Source organism: Bos taurus, chromosome 4, assembly GCF_002263795.3.
Source record: "Bos taurus isolate L1 Dominette 01449 registration number 42190680 breed Hereford chromosome 4, ARS-UCD2.0, whole genome shotgun sequence".
Taxonomy (NCBI): domain Eukaryota; kingdom Metazoa; phylum Chordata; class Mammalia; order Artiodactyla; family Bovidae; genus Bos; species Bos taurus.
The window spans coordinates 43,122,481-43,144,296 of NC_037331.1; the positions used below are offsets into that span (position 1 = coordinate 43,122,481).

Below are 21,816 nucleotides of genomic sequence, written 5' to 3' on the forward strand. Positions count from 1 at the left end.
AAAAAGTTGACTTAAACACAACATTCAGAAAGCTAAGATCATGGCATCTGGTCCCACCACTTCATGGCAAATAGATGGGGAAACAATGGAAACAGTGACAGACTTTTTTGTGTGTGTGCTCCAAAATCACTGCAGATGGTGACTGCAGCCATGAAATTAAAAGACACTTGCTCCTTGGAAGAAAAGCTATGACCAGCCTAGACAGCAAATTAAAAAGCAGAGACATTACTTACCAATGAAGGTCCATCTGGTCAAAGCTATGGTTTTTCCAGTGGTCATGTATGGATGTGAGAGTTGGACTATAAAGAAAGCTGAGCTCTGAAGAACTGATGCTTTTGAACTATGGTGTTGGAGAAGACTCTTGAGAGTCCCTTGGACTGCAAGGAGATCCAACCAGTCAATCCTAAAAGGAAATCAGTCCTGAATATTCATTGGAAGGAATGCTGCTAAAGCTGAAACTCCAATACTTCAGCCACCTGATGTGAAGAACTGACTCATTGGAAAAGACCCTGATGCTGGGAAAGATTGAAGGCAGGAGAAGAAGGTGATGACAGAGGATAAGATGGTTGAATGGCATCACCGACTCGATAAACATGAGTTTGAGTAAGCTCCAGGAGCTGGTGATGGACAGGGAAGCCTGGCGTGCTGCAGTCCATGGTGTCGCAAAGACTCAGACATGACTAAGTGACTGAACTGAACTGAAGTAAGGGAACTCTTAAGAGACTTTGAAAAGTAATAATAATAATCCTGAATTTTCCTTAAAATAAACTGTTTCACAAATTCAGAGTAACAACTTTTGCCCTAACTAGTATGTCATTCACTTAAAAGTTAGCAATACTCATAAAAATGTGTGTATTTTTCTTATTAGAGAATTCTTCAGTGTGTTGTTCAATGTAAAATCCTGACACATAGCACTGTCAAATGAAATTTGAATGCTGAGAGGCAGGCTTGGATGGCAGCTTGTTACAAGTTCTAACTGTCCCTATTTCTAGGCTCTGGGGAGACTCTTAACATTTCACCCTCTTTTGCTGTACTTCATGACACATCTGGTTGAAAAGGAAGCTCGTAATGGATATTTCATACCAGCACCACAGAGATAATGAAAATAAAGTGACTGTGCTATAGCTTAAAACAATGTGACATCTAAACCACCAAGCAAACGATTTCTAGAAAGGAACCGACACCCGCCAACGAATGTCACCGTCTAATTCCTTTTGTTTAATTCATGCATTTGCATAGTTGAGTGTCTTTTTCAAAGCGTCTTTTAAATAATTATGTTCTCAGCATGCACACTCTCAGTAGGTGAGTGGACAGCTTGCTGAAGTATAAAGCAGAGCCTGAATTATGCATCTTGCAAAAGGAAAGTGTCACTTCTGTTAGTTAAGCAACTAATGGGAACTACTTAACCCTTTATTAAAATAACTGCATCGCTAACCCCCTCAGTTCAGTTCAGTTCAGTCGCTCAGTCATGTCCGACTCTCTGCGACCCCAGGAATCGCAGCACACCAGGCCTCCCTGTCCATCACCAACTCCCGGAGTTCACTCAGACTCACGTCCATCAAGTTGGTGATGCCATCCAGCCATCTCATCCTCTGTTGTCCCCTTTTCCTCCTGCCCCCAATCCCTCCCAGCATCAGAGTCTTTTCCAATGAGTCAACTCTTCACATGAGGTGGCCAAAGTACTGGAGTTTCAGCTTGAGCATCATTCCTTCCAAAGAAATCCCAGGGCTGATCTCCTTCAGAATGGACTGGTTGGATCTCCTTGCAGTCCAAGGGACTCAAGAGTCTTCTCCAACGCCACAGTTCAAAAGCATCAATTCTTAGGTGCTCAGCTTTCTTCACAGTCCAACTCTCGCATCCATACATGACCACTGGAAAAACCATAGCCTTGACTAGACGGACCTTTGTTGGCAAAATAATGTATCTGCTTTTCAATATGCTATCTAGGTTGGTCATAATTTTTCTTCCAAGGAGTAAGCATCTTTTAATTTCATGGCTGCAGTCACCGTCTGTAGTGATTTTGGAGCCCAGAAAAATAAAGTCTGACACTGTTTCCACTGTTTCCCCATCTATTTCCCATGAAGTGATGGGACCAGATGCCATGATCTTTGTTTTCTGAATGTTGAGCTTTAAGCCAACTTTTTCACTCTCCACTTTCACTTTCATCAAGAGGCTTTTGAGTTCCTCTTCACTTTCTGCCATAAGGGTGGTGTCATCTGCATATCTGAGGTTATTGATATTTCTTCCGGCAATCTTGATTCCAGCGTGTGCTTCTTCCAGCCCAGCATTTCTCATGATGTACTCTGCATAGAAGTTAAATAAACAGGGTGACAATATACAGCCTTGATGTACTCCTTTTCCTATTTGGAACCAGTCTGTTGTTCCATGTCCAGTTCTAACGGTTGCTTCCTGACCTGCATATAGGTTTCTCAAGAGGCAGGTCAGGTGCTCTGGTATTCCCATCTCTTTCAGAATTTTCCACAGTTTGTGGTGATCCACACAGTCAAAGGCTTTGGCATAGTCAATAAAGCAGAAATAGATGTTTTTCTGGAACTCTCTTGCTTTTTCGATGATCCAGCGGATGTTGGCAATTTGATCTCTGGTTCCTCTGCCTTTTCTAAAACCAGCTTGAACATCTGGAAGTTCACAGTTCACATATTGCTGAAGCCTGGTTTGGAGAATTTTGAGCATTACTTTACTAGCGTCCAAGCCCCAGATAAAAACACATCTATTGCCATTTACTGTCAGTGTGTCCTCAGCAAATCTTAGATTACACTAATGGCAGTTGTTCGGGTGAGTCATTCTTTAACATGTTTAATACTCATCAGACCATAAGTCAGTAAAAAACAAACAAAACCAGAACTCATCTAGTCTTAGATGGTGAGAGGTAAAAATTCTGCTGGTTTTGAACCCCTTTTCCTGAGACATTTGAGTTTTTCCTTGTTGCTAAACATTTTCTCAAATCCTCCATATTAACTCTAGATAAATTTATTATTATACAGAATGTATTTTTTAATTGACCTATATCTCTAAGTAGCTCATTATGTAGAACACTGTTCTGGCAATTGGCATTGAACAATAGAGTTCAGTAGCCTCTACACATGGTAATAATTTTTTTGCTTTATCTTATTAATGATCCCATACTGAGCTCCTAAGAATTGATGCTTTTGAACTGTGGTGTTGGAGAAGACTCTTGAGAGTCCCTTGGACTGCAAGGAGATCCAACCAGTCCATTCTGAAGGAGATCAGCCCTGGGATTTCTTTGGAAGGAATGATGCTAAAGCTGAAACTCCAGTACTTTGGCCACCTCATGCGAAGAGTTGACTCATTGGAAAAGACTCTGATGCTGGGAGGGATTGGGGGCAGGAGGAGAAGGGGACAACTGAGGATGAAGTGGCTGGATGGCATCACTGACTCGATGGACGTGAGTTTGAGTGAACTCTGGGAGTTGGTGATGCACAGGGAGGCCTGGTGTGCTGCAATTCCTGGGGTCGCAGAGAATCGGACACGACTGAGCGACTGAACTGACTGACTGAATGGTAGGCATTGACTGCTTCAGCCCTTTTGGAACCTGGAAACTCCTCATTTTAGAGCAAGTTGGATCTACAAAACAGAACTTAAAAACTAGTTTTGGCCTCTTTTGCAAAGAGTTGGACATCACTGAGCGACTGAACTGAACTGAACAGTGACTTTCTGCCTGATTTGTAGTTAGTGATTATACTTTACTTTCACTCCCTTAACCTCTGTAAGATACTCAAATTCTGCAAGCTAACAGGTTAAACTAACCTTTAATTAGATATTTGTAGGGCTTCACTGGTGTCTCAAATGGTAAATAATCCACTGCAGTGCAGGAGACCTGGGTTCAGTCCCTAAGTTGGGAAGATCCCCTGGAAGAGGGCATGGCGATCCTCTCCAGTATTCTTGCCTGGAGAATCCCCGTGGACAGAGGAGCCTGGTGGTCTACAATGGGGTCACAAAGAGTCAGACATGACTAAGAGACTAAGCACACAGCACAGGGTATTTATAGATCACTTAAATTGTCTTTTCATGAAGTAATGAATGCTGTGTATGTGTGAGAAAGAGCGAGAGAAAAAGAGAAAAACTCAAAGAGTTTACTGATATTAAGACAATCTGCTGTTTGGGTATATATAGTTAAGTATGTGAGTTAAGCTGCAGTGGCACAGCTTTTAAACTATCAAGTCAAAGAAGGTGGTCCATAAAGTTCTGATTGACCATCACTTTTACTTTGATGTCTTAAGTGGCCAAGTGAAAAGTATATAATAGGGCATTTGTCAAAGATTTTCAAATAATGCTTATCATTTATTTAATCTTCTTGTAATCCTGCATATGCAAAAGAACCACCAATAGGTGTGGCTTGTACATTCTTGGAGGTCCTAAGATTATTCTAATCTCTTTAGAATCCTGAGATACCAAAGCAAGTTTCATTTTCCTTCATCTAGTTACAGGTCAGAAGTAAAAGCGAGGCAAGATGTGAAACCAGACATCCGACAGCCTCCATTCACGGACTACAGGCAGCCTCCACTGGACTACAGGCAACCCCCAGGAGGGGACTACCCGCAGCCCCCACCCTTGGACTACAGGCAGCCTCCGCTACTGGACTACAGGCAGCACTCCCCAGACACCAGGCAGTTCCCTCTGTCAGACTACAGGCAGCCCCAGGTACCTCAAAGACCCCACTGTGTTCATTTCATTTTTCTAATCGGCAGACCTGTACTTCTCACACACACACACAACTCAGGTACATTTATTTATGGTGCTCAGCAGCGGTGAATGAGAAAATTCAGAGAGATAATACCACTGAGGCCTATGTGCAGTAGTTACATGTTTTCCACATAAATGGATAAGAACTAAAGTCCACAAGCTACGCAGCAGTTATTTTAATGACCAAGGAAACTGTTCTGATCTGCTCAAACCTTTGGAATTTTGTCTTGAAGTCAGATTACTCCTCACGATATCTCGTCAGTTGCATCACAGTAACTATGAGAGAGGAGAACAGAGGGACTGACCGCAGAAGCTTCTCTGATATTAAACAATTGTTCATTCCATTTTCTCCCCAACCCCAAAGGATTTTGATTATTTCACTGTGGACATGGAGAAAGGAGCCAAAGGATTTGGATTCAGCATTCGTGGAGGAAGGGAGTACAAAATGGATTTGTATGTGCTGAGATTAGCAGAAGATGGGCCAGCAATAAGGAATGGAAGGATGAGGGTAAGAACGTTCTCTTTTTATAGAATTGCTTAATTCTGAAAGAAACACCTATTGTGGTATTCATGCAGTGCTAAAGCCCACTATTAAGCAAACTGACTTGGGGTACATGTTGCCTTCTTTCCATTTCACAGTCCAGTATTCTAAAGGTTTGGCTAAACAATGTTTAAGACTTATCTCTCATTTTCTTTCTTATGTCTTCTAGTTGACAACTCTCAGTATGATGGTTTATGTATATGTTTCTCTAAAGAGCAACTTAAAGAAAATGGACAAAGTAAACAAGTCCAAGAGATACCTTGAAATGCAAATGTGGCTCCATAATCTTTTGTGTGGTTTGAGGATTGAGTTTTCATCTGAGACTGAATCTTTTGAAATTTATTTTTAGCGTCATGCTTTTTTCTTCACATGGTTTTGTGTTTCTTTGGAAATAGTTCTTTTGAGTTGACTGACTTTGGGTTTGATATTGGGCAAAAAGAAGCAGGAGAACAGAGGATGAAGCTTCTTGGATAAATGTTGCCCTTAAAATGGTAGCAGCCAAAAATTTTCCAATTAGAGTGTAAGTTGAGGGTAGATTTTTAATATAATAGTTACTTTGAGGCATCTAGTTGATGCATAACTAACTCTTCACCTAGGGGTACAAAGCAACACTTGACAGAAATATAGAACATTAGTCAGTCTCTCTATAAAATGTCATCCAGGAAGCACACACTAAAGGTTAGTTATTATAAGTAAAATCTAGAATTATTCTCGTCCTCCCTCCTTGCCCTTTAAGTTAATACAGAAAAGCTGTGGTTCTTGAGTTCTAGAGCCTCAGATTCTTCTACTGTTTTACCACCCAATTGCTCTTGGCAATGGAATGAACCTGTTATTCCTGCCACCAGGTCTGCCGTTTCTGTAGTCTCATTTTCGAGTCAGTGAATCATCCACAGTGCAAAAGTAGAAAGTGCAAATGTGTCTATTTTTCTCCCTCCCTTCACAATCCTTTGACAACTGGGGAGTCTCCAGGGGATTTGAACCCAGGCAAGGCTAACTGCAGAGAATAACAGCCCCTGCCCTGATTTAGCCCCAAGCTCCTCTTAACATCCTCTGCAGGTGGTTTTAGGATTAGTCTCTACCTGATTTCTTGGCTCGCAGCTTCCCTGGGATGGGCAACAGAAGGCCACTTTCTTAACATGCTGCAAAGCCAACTCACAAATGGTTCAATAGAATGAAATTAATCTTTGTAGTACAGGTGAACACAGCACAGCGCAGAAACTGTGAGTTAAATGACCAGAGCTCCGTGAGAGAGGACAACCCCACCACCAGCCCACAAGTGGATTTTAGAGTCGGGGGCTCCAAAAGGTGGCCACAATTTATAACAAATGGTCTAGTTGACTTCTCAATATATTCAGTTCTCCCAAGGCACAGAAGCCTAAATATAGAAGCACTCTTGCGTAAAAATGAATATTCTTTCTTGTAGAATTTAAACCAGAGCAGTAGTTCTCTGCTGTGTGGTCCCTTGGCATCAGCTTCCCCTCGAGGGGACATGTTAGTTAGCAGCACAACATGGAGCCGCATGTCCTGAATGCGCGTCTCAGGGCCACTGAATCAGAAGCTCTAGGATTAAGGCCACCAGGCTGTGTTCGTGCGATCCATCTCCCGATGAATCCGGTACAAGGTGACGTTTGAGAACCACTGAGCTGGAGGGAAGCTGGGGTGACATAGGTGCGGCACAGTGAGGACGTGTGTGACCCAGGCTCTGTTCATTCCCCCTAGATCCTGTCCAGGGAGTTTTCCCGTCCACTGGTTTACCTCAGGTCTCTAAATCCATGTAAAAACAGATTTAGAATTCTGTAGACAGGTGCTCAATTTTATGAAAGCTGTTTTTCTTCTGGCAGGTGATAAAAATGAGTCTTCTACCCGGGTTTCAAAAAATGGTACTTTCACTCTTTGTCAACGATTATAAAAATCAGCAATATTTCCTCATTTTCGGTGTCATTTTTATATAGCAACGTATTCTTCCTGTGTACAAGCTGTCCAAAAGAAGTTATTATGGCCAGTTTTAGATATTATGGGTCTTTATTTTGGACTACTATATACATATATATTTCTAACATTTAATTCTCAAGGAAAACAAGTCACTTGAGAGTCACAGAAATTCTGGGGATCAGATTTTATTGGTTGATTTTATCTCTGATCTTTAAAATAAGGCTAGGACTTGTCAGGGATGACTTTTTTCTACTGTTATGGTTATACTTAATATTCAGACTTCTTTTTTTTTTTTTTTACTCATGGATTCTTATGGCACCAACAGAGAACTTGTCTAGGGTAACAAACTCCATGTCAGGGAAGAAAACTACTTCACCATATAAGTTCAGAAGTACTTATATTAGCTACTTTGAATGTGATAAATATTTTGTTATCTACAAAATTAAAGATCAGCAATTGTTCTTGATCATAGCACATAATTAATTCAGATTTTATTTTCATGTTTGATATCAAATTTTATCACTTAAAGCTAATCTTTTCTACCTTCATTAGTATTTACTAATTAGCAATAATGTTTATTTCACAGATATGTTTAAATTATTTCAGCAAGGAACAGGATAGATTAATATTTGCACAACTCAGTGGTTTGATTACTTTAAAATCATGCATAAACTGGATAACATATAGGTTACCAATATGGGAATTTAACAAACAAAAGTAATTAGGAATTCATTTTTCATCTTACTAGAACATCCCCCCTTTATACCATTGTTGCCCAGGTCTATATCTGTGTATATATGAATCTGGGCAACAGTGGTAAGATCTACATATTTATATATATATATATATATATATATATATATCTTAAAAATCTGTGCAGATGATCCTTATAAGGCAGCTGCTCATTCCATGGGTATTATGGCTTGGTTTAGAAAGTTCCAAGACCTCTGAGAAAAGTAGGTGAACTAGAGATGCAAGAGCTACATTAAAAATAAGTTCAAGATGAGAAGCTGCCGCTGCTGCTGCTAAGTCACTTCAGTCGTGTCCGACTCTGTGACCCCAGAGACGGCAGCCCACAGGCTCCCCCGTCCCTGGGATTCTCCAGGCAAGAACACTGGAATGGGTTGCCATTTCCTTCTCCAATGCATGAAAGTGAAAAGTGAAAGTGAAGTTGCTCAGTCGTGTCCGACTCCTAGCGACCCCATGGACTGCAGCCTACCAGGCTCCTCAGTCCATGGGACTCTCCAGGCAAGAGTACTGGAGTGGGGTGCCATTGCCTTCTCCCAAGACGAGAAGCTAGCACAGGTTTTTCCCAACCTTTAAACCAGTCAGGCACGTTTCTCCTTGTTAATTGTGATTTCTTCACCTTCATTCTTAATGCATTATTGACTAAACAAGCTCTTCATGATCAAGTAATTTTGGAACACAGTGTATAGCTGCCCCCACCTTTTTTGTGATCGGAAATAGAAGGGAAAATCAGGAAGTATCTGGTAATAGCGTGGTGTCTTAGATTTAACTCAGTACAGTAAAATTGCCCAACTCAGAATCACTACACAAGAGCTAGGTGATTCTGAAAAATCATTTCATGTAATAGTTAATGAGTTTCTGTGCCTGAGGATTAGGGCTGTAACACTACTTTTGAACACTGAGTTAATGCACAGGTGTTAGCCTCTGAACCTGAGACTTTTCTGGATGTTTTATGTTAGTCTTGCTTGTAGGACAGTGGTGGTTTGTGCCAGTTTAGTAGTACAGGACTTTGCTGAGATTACAGAGAAGCCAGGTAAAGTGAGAGTCAAAGAAGGTGGCTAGCACCAGTGTGAAAGCATCCCCCTTACACTGGGGAGTCTAATAAATGATGCCATAGATATGGATTTGTAAAGAATGTGCTTAGGCATCCGAGTGACCTCCTGGGCATCCAAGAGAAATGCCAAAAATCTTCCCTCCTCAGGGGTTCTCTCATGGATCTGGTGAGAGACAGGTAGGCATATCCCAAAAGTGGGTCCCAGGTGAAGTATTTCACTCTTGTCTTTCTGGGCATCTGCAGCAGGAACAGTTATCTTAGCAGAGATCTTTGGCAAATTAGACTGTCTGACTTTCAAATTGCTTAAGAAGTACTCGCAAAGAACATGATTTTTTCTTCTTCTTCTTCCTTGGAAAGTACTATACGCTTACTCAATTTTTTGGTTAAATAAACACTTTCTTTCCACTTGAAACAAGAGTCAGATCAGGCAAGCATCCTGATAGTACTTTTCCTAGTAAGGTCAATGGATTCCTTCAAAATATGAAAACGTACCAAAAGCAAACCACAATCAGAAAGTAGTGAGGAAAATAATGACTCTTTCTGAGGGTCAAATGTACAAGGCAAGTCTAGATACAGGGGAGAGGATAAGAAAATCTTTTTCAGAAGATCAATTTGATGCTTATTTTAAAAGATTCTAAAAACCCCTTTATCAGAAATGTATAAGTGTAACAATAAATGAATTTAAAGATTTACTAAAAATATAACTATTTTGATCCCTTCTAAACCCGCAGCCCTCTCTCAATCTCCAAAAAAAGCAAACATGATGGAAATGGCAACCCACTCCAGTATTCTTGCCCACAGAATCCCAGGGACAGAGGCTACAGTTCATGGGGTCACAAGAGTCGGGCACGACTTAGCAACTAAACCACCACCAACAACCATTTAACATCAATACCTATGAAACAGGAAGGATTATATCTATTAATACCATATAGAGTTGTTGGGAAAGTGTAAGCAGTTTTTCGGGAAGTAGAATTGATTTTTCTTATTAAGACAAAGAAGGGAGGTATTAATTTATGAGTGACTGACATTATTGAGAGACTTATACATGAGAACATGTCATGAAATGGAGCTTGAATAGCATAGTGCAATTAGAATAAACACTACGAAAAACAATGTGAAACATAATTTCATGAAATACTGACTTTATTTAAAAAATTAGCGAGTAGCAAGTTTTGACTTTAATTACTAGCTAATGTTTTAACACTATGTAATAAAAATTAAACACACAAAACAATCTGTAAATGTAGAAAATAAGGGGAATGGGAAATAGAAACATAATCATCTTGTCTGATTGCTCTTCCTTAGTCATTCAATAAGGGTGACATCAGAAGAGAAACACAAGTGACTTTCAGATTTCAAGGAAAAGTTTAAGAAAGGATTAGAACATATTAATAATCTGTTTTTAAAAGAAGACTTTTTAAGTTTATAAAAGAGTCTAATAAAGTTGAGAGGGATAAAATGTTCATAACTGATGAATAAATCTCTGGTATGAAGCTCTTAGGGACACAATCTAATTAAAAACTGAGTATAAATAGAAAGCACAGGCAAAGAATAATGACTGTATGAAGTGATTTACCGGTGAAGCTCAGTGAAGCAGGAATCTAAGAAATCAAGAGACTTCTGGAGGGAAGAGATAGTGCTTAAAGAAAAATCTGAGAGTCAAGTTAGAAGACATCTGAAAAGAGATCAAGTTTGAAAGGTAAAATGTTTCCTTGAATATTTACCTTGAAAAGGTAAACTATTTTCCTGTTTCCATAAAAGTAGAATACATTTCCTATTTCATAAAATGCTTTTTTTATTTTTAAGAAATAGCATCACTTTTCGCTTCCCCACCTTAATAACTGGGTAGTAGCTATCTGTGCCTACTTAGCATTGCATAAACTTATTTATAAAATGGTTTATCTTCTTCCTGAAACTCATATGTGACAAAGTCAACCAGGAGTGGGCCTTGAGATCACCTACAAAAATTTGTAAGACTGAACAATGTGTGAAAAAGATACTGCTTACCCATCATTTTCTTTCTTTTTTAATGAAAAAGCAACTTCCCTGATGGCAGCTTCTCTTAAATTCATCACCTCTCCTGTGGACCAGACACGGCTAGCCTGTGACTATAGAAAGTATTCTACTTTATATTGTTTTAATTAAACATAAAACCAGAAGAACATTTCTAACATATGTAATAGTATAAACACTAACAATGATTCAGGCACCCGTGAGCCCTTATCCCAACTTAAAAAAGCAGAACATCTCCAGTCTCCCATGATTCCATTCTCCTCCCACTCTCCAGCCCCCAGAGGTAACCAGCACCCTAAATATTATCATTCCTTCTGGTCTTACCACACATGTATGTACCTCTCAACTGTATCATTTAGTTTTGTACACTTAGTGAACTTAACATGAATGAATCTTATGTACATGTTCTTCTCTGTGGTTTACTTTTTATATATTATGTTCATAGCACTCATCCAAGTTGATGCATGAAGATGTAAATTATGCCATTGTATGAATATGCTACAGTCTCCATTAGTTATAAATGGAGAGTTGAAGTTTTCTGTATTAGTGGACACTGGACTTTTTCCAATTTTTTTTTTTTTTTTTTTTTTGCAACTAATACTATCCTTGTATATACTTCCTGCTGCACATATGCACAACTTTCTCTAGACTAGACTATATACCTAGGAGAGCATATATTTAACTAAATAATACAAAGATATTTTCCTAGGTGGTTGTACAAATTTATACTCATACTGGCAATATGAAAGTTTCCCTTCCTTTACATCCTCACAAGACTTGTACTTCAGGCTTTTAAATTCTTATTCTGGTAGGTAGAAAATTATATATAAATGCAAATATAAACCTATTTCTTGATTACAAATAATATTTCTTTTCTTAGGTTTATTGGGCTTTATTTCCTCCCAAATAAAGATGTCTATTCATATCTTTACCCCATCTTCTGTTAAATCATTCCTTCTTTTCATATTGATTTTGAGCCAAGTATTTATATGTTCCTGATGATGGTTTTTCATTGATTGATGTGTTGCAAATATCTTGTTCCACCTTATGGCTTGTAGTTTTACTTTCATTATGATGCCCTTTCATAAACAGAAGATCTTAATTTTAGTGTAATTGACTTAATCAGCCTTTTCTTTTATAATTTCTGCTGTCTGTGTCATCTTTGAAAAATCGTTCCCTAAGTCATATTCTTGAAGACCCCCTACATCTTCTTCTAAAAGTCTTATAATTTTGCTTTTTCAAATCTGTCTTTAATTAGGTAGAATTGATTTCTGCGTGTGGAAAAAGGAAGAAATCCAATTTCAGTTTTTCCATATGGATAACCACCTGTCACAGCATCATTTATTGGGTATCCTCTCATTTCCCTGCAATCTGCAGTGACAGCTCCATAGTAAATACGATGGGCTGTTTATAGGTTCCTTATACTGCTCTACTGGTCTGTTTGTCTATACCTACATCAATACTATACTTATCTACCTTTTAATAAGTCTTGAGTTTTGATGGAGAAACTTCCTATCCCCTCATCCCCAGACATACTTCTTAATTCTTCAGGAGTGTTTGAATTTTCTTGGACCTTAGCCCTTCCATATAAAATTTTAGCAGTTTCTTGTCCTATTGGGTTTTTATTGGAATTGCTTGGAATCTATAAATAAAAGTGGAAAACCTTGTATTGAGTCTTTCTATCTGTGAGCATGATATAATCTATTTATTTTGATTTTCTATAAAGTGCTTAAAGTTTCATAGTATTTTCCATAATTTTGATAGATTGATTCTAAGCATTTGCACATTTTCTTAATACTTTTACTCTTGTATTTTAATGTAATATTGAAATTAACTGTACCAATAAAAAAGTTGATTTCTGTATATTTATCAGTTGTATCATACAAAATTACTAAATTCATATTAATTCAAATAACTTATCTGTAACTTCCTCTAGATTTTCTACATAGATACTCACATTTTCTGTGTCTTTCAAGTCCTTTTATTTATTTTTATTATTTTATATATTTATTTACTTGGTTTTCAGTATGATGCTAAATAGAAGTGGTCAAACAAGCACTCATATTTAATTCTAATCTTAAAGGGAATGCTTTCACCATTAAGCATAATGTTGAATTAATTTATATAAATAACCTTTATCAATTAAGAATGTTCCATTCTATGGATAAGGAAGTTTTGGTACATACATGCTGCTGCTGCTGCTGCGTCGCCTCAGTCGTGTCCGACTCTGTATGACCCCATAGACAGAAGCCCACCAGGCTCCCCCGTCCCCAGGATTCTCCAGGCAAGAACACTGGAGTGGGTTGCCATCTCCTTCTCCAGTGCATGAAAGTGAAAAGTGAAAGGGAAGTCGCTCAGTCGTGTCCGACTCTCAGCGACCCCATGGACTTCAGCCCACCAGGCTCCTCCATCCATGGGATTTTCCAGGCAAGAGTACTGGAGTGGGGTGCCATTGCCCTCTCCATATACAATGGAATATCACTCGGCCTTAAAAAGGAACAAATTTGAGTCAGTTGAACTGAGGTGGATGAACCTAGAGCTTGTTACACAGAGAGAAGTAGGTCAGGAGAAAAATATCATATATAAATGCATATATATGGAATCTAGAAAAATGATACTGATGAACCTATTTGCTGGACAGAAATAGGGACACAGACACAGAGCACAGACTTGTGAACACAACAGGGCCAATTGAGAAAGTAGCACTGAAGCATATACATTTCCATATTAAAATAGATAGCTAGTGGGAAGTTGCTATACAACACAGGCAACTCAACCCAGTGCTCTGTGACAATCTAGAAGGGTAGGATGGGGGTGGGGACGGGTGGAGGTTCAAGAGGGAGGGGATGTATGTATGCTCAAGGCTGATTCACATTGTTGTATGGCAGAAATCAACACAACATCTTAAAGCAATTATCTTCCAATTAAAAATAAATTCAAAAAAAAAGAATATTCCATTCTGTTACTAGTTTGCTAGATAGTTAATTATGAACACATGTTGAATTTTGTGAACTATTTGTACATCCACAGAAAACATATAATCTTTTCCCTTTAATATGCTAATTAATATAATTAAGAATATTATTCATATATTAATGGAATTTTATGTTAAATCATTCTTGATTTCTCAGATAAACTATATTTATTCATGATAATCTTTTTGATGCATCATTCAATTCAATTTTCTGTTATTTCCCTTAAACTATTTGCAGCTTTATTCTTAAGTAAGATTAGCCTGTAATTTTCTTTTCTTGAAGTGTTGGTGAATAATTTCAACATTAGTGTTATACTAGTCTTATTAAGTGAGAAAGAATAATCCCTTTTGTTATTGTCATCATTGTTGTTATATGGAAAAGCTTATGTAAGTTGAGAATTGTCCTTGAGTGTTTGGTAGGATGAACCTGTAAATCCATCCAGATCTAGTATATTTTCTTTGTGTGAAAATTTTAAACTACATTATGTTTCTATAATAATTAGGGTATTCTTTAGATTCTCTGTTTCTTCTTGGATCAATTCTGATCATTTTTTTCTGATAATTTATTTCATCTTAGTTTTCAAGGTGTCTATAAGATTATCTTATTATATTTTTAATATTTAAAGATTTTTGTTTATGTTCCCTTCTCATTTACCTGACTATTGCATATGTATGTATTCTTTCTGTTTTTCTTTGTTAATCATGTCAGGGGATTTGGCCATTTTTTTATTCTTTTAAAGAACCAGCTTACATATTTGTTCTCTGGCTTATTCATTTATTTTTATATTTGATATTTCCTTGGCTCCATTTTCTTTGGGTCAACTCTGTTCTTATTTTTCTTGTTCCTTAAGTTGAATGCTTAGATCAGTAGTTCTGAAGTTTTCTTTATTTCTATTTACAAATTTAAGGCTGTAGTTTCAATATATAGTATGCTCATTTTTTTAAAGTTCTAAATATATTCTGATTTCCACTATGACTCATTCCACTGTTTTCTTTTTTATTCATGGATTATTTAGAAGATGTGTTTGGTTTTTATTCCTAAGAGTATGGGAATTTTTTGGTTAGTTTTCTCTTCTTAATTTCTAATACAATTCCATTGCCATAAGAGAATATATTCTATATGATTTCAATTTTTCAAATTTGTTGTGGCTTACTCTTCAAGCTTATGTGTATTCAGGTTTTTTATATGATCCATATGTGCTTGAAAAGAATGTAAGAATGTGCATTCTGTAATTATTGAGTGCAATATTCTATAGCTGTGTTTACCTAAAGCTTAGGTATTGTGTTATTCAAATAGTCTCTATCCTCAATAATTTCTATCTGATATGTTATATATTGAACTAGGTGCTTTAAACTTTTTTTTGTTAAAAATCTTGTACATTTTTCTTTGATCTGTCAAGCTTTACTTTATGTTTACTGTGTTATTTGGTACTCAGATATTTGTTATATTTTCCAGGTAAATTGAATCTTTTATCATATGCAGCAACCTATCACATCTCTGTCAGTGCTTTTTACTTTCAAGTCTGTTTTGTCTGATATTAGTAAGTACACTAAGTTTTCCTTATCTGGTGTGTCTTCTGTCCTTTGCTTTCAACTTTTTGTGTCCTTATATTTTATGTGTTTCTCTGGTCTATGTAGCTATTTTTGAATTTTTTAAACAATATGTCTTCACTAAATCATTATAGTCAGTTTACATTAAGTTTGATTACCAATAATTTTATTGGATCCTATTGTTTATTCTGTTCCTTTTCTGTCCCACTCTTTTTGTTCTTTTTAGCTTACTTTGAATAAGTCTTTGGGTTTCCAGTTTATGCAGGTATCTCCTATTTACAGGGCCAAGCTGTATTTTCTATTCCTGATGCCCATCCATCAAAATGGAAACAGGTTTCCCAGAAAAAGGTAAAACTCTGTTTGGCATTTGTTTGCCTCCTAAGAGTCCTACCTACATTCACTTTGTTTTTGGCATCAGAGGAGCCTTTAGTTTCTTGCCTGTTCAGCAACGGTAATTTGGGTTATCTAACCCAGCATTTTGCTAGAAGCAAGTTTATGTCACATATATCCTTAATGACCAAATTATGGTTCCTAAAACTATCTCCTGCCTTAGAACCATCAATTAATCTCCCTCTCAGTGTCTCTATGTAAGAACCCCAGAGGGTACCCTCCATGTGTCAGCTACAGTCATTCTGTAGCCTGTCTTCTTCTCCATCTCCAATTCCACTGCCCTCTGCCCATATAGCCACTGATGAGTTCTTGCTCCAGCCCTGCTGAGACCTCCACAGCTTGGCCCTTGGGTGGGCCCAAGGTGTCCAGCCCCTGTGATGTGCACTCTGCTGGGTTCTGGGCAGAGAGAAGCATGGCTCCCTCCTCACCCCCAGCCACTCTTTGCCTCCTCTGTACTCCAGTAGCTCTGCTTTGCCCACAGTCTCACAAAGCTTAGGGGTGGTCACAGACTCATTGCCTGCAGGAACCAGGTAGGGAACAGAACAAGTGAAGAACACAGGGCCCTTGGCCTTCCTAAGGAGAAGCCTCTACTGCCAAGGCCAACTGTGAATCTGTGGGAATGCTGTCTTCCTCCTTTTAAGTCTTCAAACTTTCAAGAGAAAGCAAAAATCTGTATTCTTAAGAATTAGCTAGACTTGAAAAAATTTTTCACTTAAAAAACCTGCACAAGCCAAACAAGTCTCCAGAAGGTGTAGGGTTCACAGCTACCCCATTTCCATCATCTATTGTAGACAGATGCTAAAGCAAGGGGGAGGCAGAATGGATGAGGGCAGGGATGGGGAAGCAGCTCCTATTCTAGGGACCCAGGGTCTGGGGACCCAGTGCAGTTAGCCAGTAGTATGCTGGTGTAACTAGTACTCTTGTTTTTTCTTACTCCAGTATTAGTGGTGTAACTTTTAGGAGAAGTGAATGCAGGACCGCTCAAAATGTTTCAGCATTGTGCATGGCGAGGAAAATCTTGGGAAAATTTTGATCTTCTGCCTCCTCTTTGTACTTGAATTTTTAAAGATGGTTTTCACTCCTAGAAAACTTATTTTGATGGCCCAAAATGATTTTGTGTTTGTCATCTCCTGCCAGATCCTAGAGAAATCAGTTCTGAGAGGGGCCATGTTTAGTAGGGTGCATATTCCTGCTGACTGTGCAGAAGAACCCAACTTTATCTTCCATGGACCAGTATTGTTTGTCTAGGCCATGAATGCATGGCCTGCATAGCTGCCTGAATCTGCAGAGGAGCCCTTTTCATATCTAGCTTCATCCTGCCGTTGAGTTTGAGTAGCATGGACATATTGTCTTGAATGAATATGCCCTGAGTCTAGAGAAACAAAGCAAAGAATCTGTCTCCCTTAGCAACAAGAGACTCTCTCACACAGAATTTCCCCACAGGAGGAAAAAGTTAGGTTAAAAACAGTGAGATACACCCATCCATGGGTCTTGGCTTGAAGAGTCTATCTCTGGTAATTGACATATGTCTGTGAAGAACTGCATTCACTTCATTTATGTTTAATCATCTAATCTAAGGTACTTTCATTGTCACTTAAATTCACTCAGTTTCTTCCTTACCTTGAAGGCTGGCTTAGAAGGAAGTTCTTATCTGTCTTAGTGACTTCTTAGGCTACTCCCTACGTTGGTCCCTTTCCTTCTTCCTCTGTCTACTCCTCCCTTATCAGGAAATATGGGGTACTAGAATGGCGGGAGCCTGGAAGACCTGATACTCAAACTGGCTCAACAACTCACTGCCTATCTACCTCTGACCTTGGACGAGTTACCCTGTCATACAGCTGTTTCTATAGTTCCAAACAAATACCAGGCCTCCTGTGGGCAGCTTCAGGGGTACACACATTGGGGAAAAAGTGTCCTCCTAGCCAGCATGACCAGTTGAACCAACCCTAGCAACTCATAGAATGATAGCATGTCCACATATCCCATAAGTTATTCAACAGAATCAATTTTATTTATCTGTAAAATGGGAAAATATTTTCCCGGAAGGGGAAAATGCCTGCTTCAATATTCCTGAGTTTCCATCTGTTCCTTCTCTTTCTCCTGCTCCTCAAGGCTTATGCTTCTATTAAAATACTCAGTAGTCTAAGCTGGAGATACAGAATGCATTTTTTTTTAAAGTAAATGTGGAGATCAAGAGGCCATGAAAGCTTTGAAAAAAAAAATCAACATGTATTTACCTCCCCCCTCCCCCATCTATTAGATAAAGTGGCTCCTTTTGAAAATGCAAAAGGAGCACTGGTCTATCTGCCCAGTGCTTAAAAACCTTCAGTGGCACCCCATTTCTTTCAGGGTAAAGATTGGACCCACCCAAGGCTATCCATACCCATAATGGATATATTCATATCCATTCCAGCTCTGTCTCCCTCCCCAGCTCAGCTCACCTGGGTCCCCTGCTTTCCATGCAGCTGACAACCAGGCTCTCTCAGTCTCTGATAGTTCACGTGCTTCCCTCTCCTCTTCACGAGATTATCTCCTCCTTGTCCTTCTCATCCCAGCTCAAACATCTCATCCCCAGAGAAGGCTTCTCTTCTCCCCTCTCTGATCAGGTCATATCTGCCTGTCACAGGCGCTTCATAGCATCTTTCCTACTGCTCGTTTTACATTTATGTGTGATTGCGTTATGACGTTTGTCTCTCTAGAATATAAGCTCTGTGGGAGTGGGAGCCATGTTGCTCTGTGCTCCCCACTGTACCCCTGTGCCTGACACATGGTGAATGCTCAGTAAACATTTACTGCTGAATGAATGCATGAACAGAAGCCTTTGAAGGGCAGGATACAATAAGCAAGCTCACTAAGTTTGGGGATAGTTTGTAATTTCCTCAATTCTGTCTCGTTGCAACAAAAATTTGAAGCGACGGACAGACCAGTGTTACAGCTCAGTTTTATTTAGAAAGTAAAGGAAAATACATCCTTGAGGCATGAGGGCATGCCGACCCAAAAGACATGAAAAGAGAGGCCTCTGTCCCAATTTTGGCTCCTCTTTTTATGTTTTTCTCCTCCCCCTGGGCCTGCCCTGTGTAAATTAGGCTAGCCAGGAGTGCTGTTTGTTTTACCTGTGGTCCTCACTCCAGTCCTCCTGGGACCTTCCTTTGTTCTATTTTTGCAAGCTTTTCCCTTCCTTGTCTTTTAATCACTGCCATTCTGGGCTCCTTTTTCCTATTCTAACTACCTAACATTAAGTACATGACCACAAAGGCACCTGATGGACCAGGCCGTGGGACTTCATAGATAACTAAGTATATGAATACACAGGGCGAATTCAGTCTAACTCATGGTGAGCTTCTTATGCCCTAGTGCCTCATTGTAAATGCACCATTGTTTTGAGGCTGTATTTAATTATTACAGATTTTGCAGTGTCAAGGAGATGGTATAGGCAAAACCTTACTGTGCCTAATATTATTTAAATACCCTTAATCTTAAATTACATGACAGTTCATGTCTTGCCTTCCTCATCTGTAAACTCCTTATCACCAAATGGGAATGACAAGGTAAGAGTGGAAAATAAGGTAAAATAAGGTCAAACAGGAAATAACGAAGAACCTCAAAAGCATGAGGTATGCGATACATGACAGAATAAAGGGTTACAAGACAGGTGTGCCGGAGCCTATTAGAAAAGGTCCACAGGAGAGCAGTGTAGTTGGCCGAATGATGGAACAACAGAGCTTGGCAGAATATTCCAACTCTGCAGAGCTGAGTTCCTATCGGGTCAATGCAGATAAATGAGGTAAGGAGTTGATAAAATCGAGAGCACAAGAGAAGAGAGATAACAAGTGCTTAAGAGAGGAATAAAGCAGTCTAACTGGAGAATCAAAGCAGTTGTCTGGGCTCAGGTAGATTATTTCAGGAACCCTGCCTTGCAAAGATCACCTACCCGATGTTTCATCACCTTCGGGTGCTGACACTCAGTAAACACAGAAAGCTTATCCTGCATGAAGCGTGAGCCTTTACATGTCGTCACAGCCCTTATCACTCAGCCGCCCATCGTCTCTCAGCCATCACTCTGAATCACCCTTCAGATCATCTGCAAAAGTGAGGCTTTCCCTTTATTGTTTGATTCTGCTCCGTGCCTTTTATGAAGAAAAAGAAAAACCCCCTCACAAAGATCAAATCCATTACCTTTCTATTTTCAGAGTCTGACCTATGAACGCTGTTAAATGTGCTATGTGAGTTCCTTTCAGGAATGAGGGAGAGCATTGCCTTGATTAGAGAAGGAGCCATAGGCAGCAGAGCTGGCTCACTGGCTCTAGACTCCATTGTCAATTATTTAAGGCTCATTATCCCACTCGGGGAGGGCCCCAGTTTCTCTGCCCTGTTTCTTCTTCTTTGGGTTGTGCAACTTTGAACCATTTCAAAAGCAGCTTCCCATGAGGGCTGGTTAAAGGTTTGATAAGAAATCAAAGGGTTAGTGTTAGGATTGCATCTTGGTGGGGAAAGACACAGAAGAAATTGAATAAATTGGAAGTTAGGAGAATCTTCGCATTTTAATTATTCTTTTTTTTTTTTTTTTTGCCTATGGAAAAGAATGAGAACATTTACAAACCACTGCTGTGATCTGACAAACACATTTTACTTGCCTCTTCAATGAGAGGAGGATTTGTGAGTATAGATTCCTCTTTTCTACTAAATCATCATTTCTCCGTCTGTATCTGAGAATAAATCAAGATTTCTTCCCTCTTCATTCTTACGAAGTGTCTTCCCAGTGTTTATGCAAAATTGGTATTCTGCCTGAGATTTTTTTTTTTGTCATCCCATCTTTCCCCTAGACCTAAAGCTTTTCTTCTGAGTAGGTAGAGAGTCACTCGGTTTGCTCTGTCTACTCCTCTACTTCTCTTTTAATCAGGAAAATGGACACAAAATACATCTTGATCCTTATGCACACAGGACTTTGCACAGCAGAGCAAACAGTACTGCCCTTATCTTGACACAATGCCATCTTAGTGTCTCATGTCTTTGTGTAATGATCTGCCAAAGGGGTGACTGTGCCACTAGTCTTTAGGACACTGTCAACAATATTAGTCTATTGCAGGATGTAAAGGGGATTCTTCAACCTATTAGCATGACTTTGCCTTATTCTTCTTGAGAGAAGAACAACTGAGCACAGAAAAGGAAATTAAAGTCAAATGAACAGCAGAGCAATTCAGAAGCTCTCAAGAGGCAGGCTCTCTTGTCTTCAAATGTGAGTCCAGGTCATTCATGCTTCTCCTCCGTGGTGCCCTGGTGTCTTGCCCTTGGGCAAAACAGCATCCTCAGTCCACAGCCTGTTCATTCCCTGGGGCTGCTGCTTGGTGCCTGCACTATTGAACAAAGAAATGGCCTCTGTTCCTGCCTGCAGAAGGTTGCTGCCTCCTTCTCTGGGATTAAAAAGGTCGTTACTGTGTCTGGCTCCTGACTGATTCAACTTGACAAGATACTGGTTTTTCAGTAAGTTCTTCTGTATATTGGAATCCGCCAGCTGTTTTTGACCCTGTGTGAAACAGCACAATCTCCTAGGCAGGCTTGTCTCATTACTGGCCAGCTTTAGGAGTTGTGGACTGACATCCCTTCTAAATGCCTAACCTGAATTTCTGACTGCCTGTTGGATGTCCAAGTCACTCATTTTCCATTTCAAACCAAGAAATTTTCCATTTCTTGACACAATGCCATCTTAGAGTCTCACTTCTTTGTGTAATGATCTGCCAAAGCAGTGACTATACCACTGGTCTTTAGGACACTGTCAGCAGTATTAGTTTCTTGCATGAAGTAAAGGAGATTCTTCAACCTATTAGGGTGACTTTGCCTTGTTCTTCTTGAGAGAAGAGTGATTGATCCCAGAAAGGGAAGTTAAGGTCA

At 39.2% G+C, this 21,816-nt stretch overlaps 1 protein-coding gene across 14 annotated transcripts in view; it reads left to right on the top strand.

Moving 5' to 3' along the window:
* MAGI2 (membrane associated guanylate kinase, WW and PDZ domain containing 2) overlaps positions 1 to 21,816 on the top strand; it is a 1,467,480-nt gene that overhangs the window by 1,327,018 nt on the left and 118,646 nt on the right. For all 14 annotated transcript variants that reach the window (XM_059886037.1, XM_059886041.1, XM_059886040.1 and 11 more), the window contains 2 exons: positions 4,461 to 4,680; positions 5,087 to 5,230. In XM_059886037.1, coding sequence (XP_059742020.1) covers positions 4,461 to 4,680; positions 5,087 to 5,230 — 364 coding nt within the window. The remainder of the gene's footprint in view (positions 1 to 4,460; positions 4,681 to 5,086; positions 5,231 to 21,816) is intronic.